Source organism: Bos mutus, chromosome X (genome assembly GCF_027580195.1).
Source record: "Bos mutus isolate GX-2022 chromosome X, NWIPB_WYAK_1.1, whole genome shotgun sequence".
NCBI classification, from domain to species: Eukaryota; Metazoa; Chordata; class Mammalia; order Artiodactyla; family Bovidae; genus Bos; species Bos mutus.
Genome location: NC_091646.1, coordinates 36612921 through 36621309, shown reverse-complemented (window position 1 = coordinate 36621309; position 8389 = coordinate 36612921). Strand labels below are relative to the sequence as shown.

The 8389-nt window shown below is 37.5% G+C and overlaps 1 protein-coding gene across 1 annotated transcript in view; it reads right to left on the bottom strand.

The window, feature by feature from the left end:
• Nucleotides 1–590: 590 nt before the first annotated feature.
• Nucleotides 591–8389, bottom strand: part of PCDH11X (protocadherin 11 X-linked) — a 169560-nt gene continuing 161761 nt past the window's right edge. Inside the window, exon 4 of the mRNA XM_070366004.1 lies at nt 591–2326. Within this exon, the coding sequence (XP_070222105.1) occupies nt 2234–2326 (93 nt within the window). The 3' untranslated portion in view covers nt 591–2233. The remainder of the gene's footprint in view (nt 2327–8389) is intronic.

The window sequence follows — 8389 nt, the reverse complement described above, 5'->3', positions numbered from 1 at the left end:
ACTTCCATGACATCCTGGTGCAGTGAATTCTGTAAGTTTAAATATAATATTTAATGTCAATTTCAAGGATATTGTATCAGATCACAATACTTGAAAAGTCAACAGCATTTTGTATCATTTTCAGAGCATGTATCATTCATTATGAACTCTTACACATGCTATTTACATTCTCAACTAAGATATGCCAGTCATTCAATTCCCACTATAAAGACATTTCCACACACATCAAACAACTAATTGTTAAACTGCAATTTGAGAGTTTGAGAGTGTCTTAAAGTGTACTGTTTAGGTAAAGTCCTGTTAAATTTAAACTTCATTAAGTGTAATAACATCCTTATTTTCTTCCTCCGCCTAATATTTGCATTCGACTTAGGCTACGTTTTTTTTTTTTTTTTTCCCCTAGACTTACAGTAACTATTCATATACTCCATCAAGTCTGATAAATTAATCATAGTCCTTTTAACATATTCTCTATTCAAAGCAATCACTTCTTATATAATATATATGAATAAATGATGCTCCTTTGCACGATATAAGGCTATGTTTTTACTATAGGTGCCTGCAAAGAATTCAAACCACAAGAGTCAAGTTTCATTAGGTTTTTCATTTTATAAAACCCCAGGGTAAATAGTGCAGTCTTTTATATGCATAATGAGTGAAGTGTTAGTGCAACATCCAAGAACATATTCACAGCCTACTGTCAGTAGTGAGTACAGATAAGGGGAATCACTATAATAAATCTTGAAACTTAATTTCCAGTCTAGGTGTCTATTTGTCTCAACTTTTTTTTATTTTTAACTGAAAAATAAGTGCAGAGAAATATATGTACTTTTACCTGGCCATTTATTTCAACTATAAACTAGACTAAGTTTAACTTTTGATGGTGGACAAATTATTAATACTCTCCTTCATTATGGGCCCTTAATACAATACTTCCTCCTTCAAAATCTTGTGAATTATGACACCTACTCAAGTCTAAGTGAAGTCGCTCAGTTGTGGCCAACTCTTAGCGACCTCATGGACTGCAGCCCACCAGGCTCCTCCACCCATGGGATTTTCCAGGCAAGAGTACTGGAGTGGGGTGCCATTGTCTTCTCTGAAAGAAAGCACTGCTGCTGCACTCAAGTCTAAGCCAATGTCTAATTAAGTAGTAGATTCAGAACCTGAAAACAGATTCTGTAGGTGTTACACTGCCTCTCTCAGTATTCTCAGTATGTTTTTTTTTTTTTTCCCCTCTATCTTCCCCATCAGCAATGGGGGAAATTCTCAGAAGGATTATGACAGATATCAAAGATATGCTGCATGAGCTTCAGTTCAGTTCAGTCGCTCAGTCATGTTCAACTCTTTGGGACCCCATGAACCATAGTATGCCAGGCCTCCCTGCCAATCACCAACTCCCAAACTCATGTCCATTGAGTCAGTGATGCCATCCAATGATCTCATCCTCTATTGTCCCCTTCTCCTCCTGCCTTCAATCTTTCCCAGTATAAGGGTCTTTTCAAATGAGTCAGCTCTCCGCATCAGGTGGCCAAAGTATTGGAGTTTCAGCTTCAATATCAGTCCTTCCAATAAACACCCAGGACTGATCTCCTTTAGGATGGACTGGTTGGATCTCCTTGAAGTCCAAGGGACTCTCAAGAGTCTTCTCCAACACCACAGTTCAAAAGCATCAATTCTTCAGCACTCAGCTTTCTTCACAGTCCAACTCTCACATCCATACATGACCACTGGAAAAACCATAGCCTTTATTAGATGGACCTTTGTTGACAAAGTAATGTCTCTGCTTTTTAATATGCTGTTTGGGTTGATCATAGCTTTTCTTCCAAGGAGCCAGTGTCTTTTAATTTCATGGCTGCAGTCACCATCTGCAGTGATTTTGGAGCCCCAAAACATAAAGTCAGCCACTGTTTCCACAATTCCCCCATCTATTTGCCATGAAGTGATGGGAGCGGATGCCATGATCTTAGTTTTCTGAATGTTGAGCTTTAAGCCAACTTTTTCACTCTTCTCTTTCACTTTCATCAAGAGGCTCTTTAGTTCTTCTTCACTTTCTGCCATAAGGGTGGTGTCATCTGCATATCTGAGGTTATTTGTATTTTCCCAGAAATCTTGATTCCAGCTTGTGCTTCTTCCAGCCCAGCATTTCTCATGATGTACTTTTCACATAAGCCGGTGTAGGAGCAGTGGCTGTATGGCGCAGGAGCGGCAGAGAGGATCTACCCCACGTCCAAGGTCAGGAGCGGCAGCCGAGAGGAGATAACCCATGTCCAATGTAAGGAGCAGTGGCTGTGCTTTGCTGGAGCATCCGTGAAGAGATACCCCATGTCTAAGGTAAGAGAAACCCAAGTAAGGTGGTAGGCACTGAGAAAGGACATCAGAGGGCCGACAGACTGAAACCACAATCACAGACAACTAGCCAATCTGATCAGATGGACCACAGCCTTGTCTAACTCAGTGAAACTAAGCCATGCTGTGTGGGACCACCCAAGACAGGCAGGTCATGGTGGAGACGTCTGACAGAATGTGGTCCACTGGAGAAGGGAATGGCAAACCACTTCATTATTCTTGCCTCCAGAACCCCATGAACAGTATTCATGAGCTTAGACGAATCCTTTCACTTACCTGTTTCCTGATATTCCTCATCAATAAAGTGAAAGAATAAGACAAGGAAGCTCTTCTACTTTCATGAGGCTAAATTCCCTGCCATTTACCTTGTTTACAATATCAGTCATATCACAAGATTTTTTTTTTAATCTTCTTTGAAAGGCAGGATGCTTGATTGTTAAGAACATGGCCTCTAGAGCCAAGAAGCCTAGATCTTTTCATTACCACTTACTAGTACAACCAATTATCTAAACGCTCTGTTCCTCAGTTTGCTTATCTATGAAATGGGGAGGATAATGGAATCTATACCATACAGTTATTGTGAAAATTAAATGAATTGGCATATTAAAACATTTAGAAAAGTCCTTGACACTTAGATAGATGGTGAATTTGTTATGTGAGCTACGTGCTAATGACAACAACCTGGAATCAAATTGACTTATCACTATTTTTCTGAGCAATTTCCAAAAAGACTGTCTTGCATTGAAGAACATTCAGATATTCTGAAAAAATATGTGGCATGCTTATGTGTATTAATTTCCTGTCAATTTCCTGTCACTGCTGTAACAAATCACCATAGACTAGTGGTTTAACAAAATCTGTATTATAGACTAGTTTAACAAAATCTATATTATAATTCTGACCATCAGAAATCCAAAATGGGTCTTGCTGGGCTCTAAAGGCAAGGTGTCAGTTGGGCACTGTTCCTTTCTGGAGGCTCTTGGGAAGAATCCCTTTCTAGTTTCCTGAGCCACTCATATCCCACTTTTCTCCATTTTCAAAGCCTGTAGAGGTCAGAATGCCCAGCTTCCCATCACCATGATTTCCTGATCTGTCCTTCTCTTACACATTTAATTCCACTTTTGATTACATAGAACTCACCTGGATAATTCAGGCTACTATGCCTATCTTAATATCATCTGGTTAGCAACCTTAATTCCATCTGAAAATTTAATTAGCCTTTGTTACCTAAAGTTTCACATTCACTGATCCCAGGGATTACAACATGAATGTCTTTGGGAGGACATTATTCATCATAGCACACCATGTATTTTTTACATTGAAGCCCACAAAATATGAGTTAGTTTTTTTTCATTTTTATTAATTCAAGAACATGTTTCTTTTGATTTAGAATTTCCAGGAAGTGTTACTTCTTAGAGTCTATGTGAAATTGCAGATCCTCTGAATCTGGTTTAAGACTTAGTAGGGCATAAACATTGCTCGCTTTTCCTAAAGGTTATATGTAACAAAAGTATTTTTAAGCTCTGAAAGATATTTGCAATAGAGATCTAAGGTTCTATTATCCAGAATATCTTAAGATTTCTACTATAGTCTCAAAGTTAAGAGCATGGATTCTAGAAATAAGTGACTGTGTTTACATCTGAGATTTATGCTATGCCTCAGTTTCATAATCTGGAAAACAGAATTCAAAATATTTCATAAATAATATAATATGCATTAATAGAACAGAGTCTGATACTCAGTTAAGTGGTATATACATGTTTACTATTATTACCAAGTTATAATAAATGTTGAAATTATTTAAAATAAATTATTAAAATAATATTAATAGATCTTGACTGATTTTATAAGTACTAATTTAAGATCATGGCATCCGCTCCCATCACTTCATGGCAGATAGATGGGGAAACAGTGGAAACAGCGGCTGACTTTATTTTTCTGGGCTCCAAAATCACTGCAGATGGTGATTGCAGCCATGAAATTAAAAGACACTTACTCCTTGGAAGGAAACTCATAACCAACCTAGACAGCATATTAAAAAGCAGAGACATTACTTTGTCAACAAAGGTCCATCTAGTAAAGGCTATGGTTTTTCCAGTGGTCATGTGTGGATGTGCGAGTTGGACTATAAAGAAAACTGAGTGCCAAAGAATTGATGCTTTTGAACTGTAGTGATGGAGAAGACTCTTGCGAGTCCCTTGGACTGCAAGGAGATCCAACCAGTCCATCCTAAAGGAGATCAGTCTTGGGTGTTCATTGAAAGGACTGATATTGAAGCTGAAACTCCAATACTTTGGCCACCTGACACGAAGAGCTGACTCACTTGAAAAGACTCTGACACTAGGAAAGACTGAGGGCAGGAGGAGAAGGGGATGACAGAGGATGAGATGGTTGGATGGCATCACCAACTCAATGGACATGAGTTTGGGTGGACTCCGGGAGTTGGTGATTGGCAGGGAGGCCTGGCATACTGCGGTTCATGGGGTTGCAAAGAGTCAAACACGACTGAGTGACTGAACTGAACTTAATTATATTATAGAACACAGGCTCATTTAAAAATGTAAATTTTATATGTCCATGTGTAACGGAGAATATGGACTAAAATAAAGGTCACTTCTATATGATAGAAAATATTGAGTCATAAAATGGTTGAGATATTATCTGCTACCATATTCAAAATGAAAGAAGATCAAATATTTCTAAGGTGAGAGATGTTCTGACAGCAAGTTTGTAAGTGAAAAATTCATCCACAGACCAATCATCACTGGAGGGGCTCTGTGGCAAATTTTATTAGTAACTTTCTGGGTTATATTTTGAGTCTGTCTGGAAATCTACATAGTCAAAGGCATTTGTAGATCCAAAATTTTTCAGGTGTATGCTATTGGCAAACACTCATATTATTAAATTACAAATTAGGGTAACTGGCTATTTAGGTCTCAGTTGAGATTTACCTAAAATCGAAGATCTGCTAATGAGCAGGTAAAAGAGAATTTACATGATCCCAAGATTCCTAAGACAGAATTTTTCAAATTGTGAGCATTGTAACAATAAAATTATAGTTAATGGGAGAAAAAAATAAAACTAAAAGATAAATTCAGGAATTTTTTCCATTAATACATTTTTCTGATTATTATGTTCATTCAAAAATGTAAATAATAAATATAGACTAAAATGTCTCAATTGTCAGGAAAGAATCACAAATCAAATTTTAATAAGCATAAATGCCTACATATTTTGTAGGTTGCCCGTTATCTCTGTTAATCTTACTCTTAGCAATTCAGTAGACAATTTGGGATCGTTTTACGTATTCACTTTCCTTTTAAGTTTAAAAACTTATACTGACTGAGCAAAACTCTTTTTACAACTTCATTACCTTTTCTTTGTAATTGTTTACTGAATACAAAATATACATTTGAATTATTTAGCATAGAAGGGACTTACTGAGGGCTCTAGAGAAAATGCTTCTGGTACAATATAGTGCAACCCTATTTTATCCACCATTGCACAGAACATCTATAAATGGCCCCAGCGCTTGCACAGTGCTATAGGACTCATTACCATTATCCCTGAGCTGTGGTTCCTTCAAATGTTCTGCTAATCATTCTGTGCTCTAACATGCTCTGGAGGAAAATCTAAATGTTCCCGCAAAGTCAAAGAGGAGTCCTGCTAATGGAATTAACTGAAGGGAACAAAATGTGTTTTTGTCAATGTAGACCCCTCAAGCTAAACTTTGGAAGGTAATGCACATGGATTATTCATTAGAAACATTTTTAATTAGTGTTACTTTACACTTACTCCATAAAGGGCAAAAATAATCAAAACAAGCCATTAGGCTTGCTGAATGTGTAACTAAGCAAATTTTCAACAAGATGAGTTTACATTAGTTATCTACTTGAAAAGTACCTAATTTAAAACAAGTCACAAAGAGTGTCTAATCAAGTTATTTCAGAGGAAACATACTTTGTTCCTTTAATATTAATAATAATAAAAGTTATTTTTTTTAAACCACATTTCATTCTAGTTATTTCTATTATGAATTCCTTTCTCTTCCTGACTGGATTCTCCTTTTCTCATTACCTCACTCTTTAGTCCTGGTTGTGGAGTGTAAAGTGCATTCAAAACACTGATTTCTAAAAGATTTGGTGACAACATAGTGACAGAGAAAAAAAATATGGAAATATTCAGCCTCTGCCTCAATATTGATTTCTAACCAGCCTGAAGTGTTAATGTAATTGCTTTAATGGACAATTGTCTACAGCTTGTAAATCTGAATCAACCCATATCACTCTTAGAGTGCAGTGCCCCCAAAATTATTGATTCAAATATTGTCTCTAAAAACAAAGATAATCCTTTTTTGAGACTTCAAATTTAATTTAAAGACTGTGTGTAAGTGACACTAGGTCAGTGCTGCCATCAGCTGAATGTCAACTGACCTTGACTGCTCTGACATTTTAAACAGGCAGTTGGTAGTGATTGACTCACCAGAAAACAGCTCATTATTTATAGTGCTCTTACTGTACTGACTTGATTCTGACCTAAGTAGTTTTCATCTGCACCTGAGCAGTGTAAAATTACAGACCCTTATTGAATTGAAAAGTAATCTGTTCCTTTGTATTCTCTAATTTTAGGCTTTCATTTTTTCAGTCTCCCTGAAGGATTTATATTCTCTCCTGTGAGTGATATTCTATCAACAGTGTCCCAGGGGAAGTATTTCTGGTTTGTACATGTCTCTTAAGTGTGTATTGTCCTGAGTTTTATTTGGTGAATTAGACATTATCTTAATATTTGAATAGAGAGAACCAGAATACCAGTGCTTTTTGGATGAAGTCATTTATCATGTTCAGTTCAGTTCAGTTGCTCAGTCATGTCCGACTCTTTGTGACCCCATGAACGGCAGCATGCCAGGCCTCCCATCACCAACTCCCGAGGTCCACCCAAACTCATGTCCATTGAGTTGGTGATACTCATCCTCTGTCATCCCCTTCTCCTCCTGCCCTCAGTCTTTCCCAACATCAGGGTCTTTTCAAATGAGTCAGCTCTTCCCGTCAGTTGGCCAAAGTTCTGGAGTTTCAGCTTCAATATCAGTCCTTCCAATGAACACCCAGGACTGATCTCCTTTAGGATGGACTGGTTAGATCTCCTTGCAGTCCAAAGGACTCGCAAGAATCTTCTTCAACACCACAATTCAAAAGCATCAGTTCTTTGGCACTCAGCTTTCTTCATAGTCCAACTCTCACATCCATACATGACTACTGGAAAAACCATAGCCTTGACTAGATGGACCTTTGTTGGCAAAGTACTGTTTCTGCTTTTTAATGTGCTGTCTAGGTTGGTTATAAGTTTCCTTCCAAGGAGTAAACGTCTTTTAATTTCATGGCTGCAATCACCATCTGCAGTGATTTTGGAGCCCAACAAAATAAAGTCAGTCACTGTTTCCACTGTTTCCCCATCTATTTGCCACAAAGTGATGTGGTGGCACCCTGGTGTCCTGCACTGCAGGCAAATTCTTTACTGACTGAGCTACGATGGAAGGCCCTGACTATAGGAAAATTATTCTCATACCAATTGGTTCGATTGTCTGCAGAGGACACAGCTTGAAACCAGAAAATCATTTATAAAATAATCTTAATATTTAAGATGAAAGATAGTAAAATTGTATGCTTTACTTCAATACAAAAAAAATTACCAAAACATAAGAAAATAAGATCATAAATTTAGATGTTAATAGAAACATATGAACTATTTTGGACTTGAAGAGAACTTGGAATCAGGTAGATATGAAGGTGATAAAGAAAGATGTTTATCATCATAGCTTTATTATTTTTGTATTACTTCAAAAATCTCAGAAACCTATTATTTGTGATTCAGTTCAGTTCAGTACAGTCGTTCAGTCGTGTCCGACTCTTCACGACCCCATGAACAACAGCACGCCAGGCTTCCCTGTCCATCACCAACTCCAGAAGTTCACTCAGACTCACGTCCATAAAGTCAGTGATACCATCCAGCCATCTCATCCTCTGTCATCCCCTTCTCCTCCTGCCCC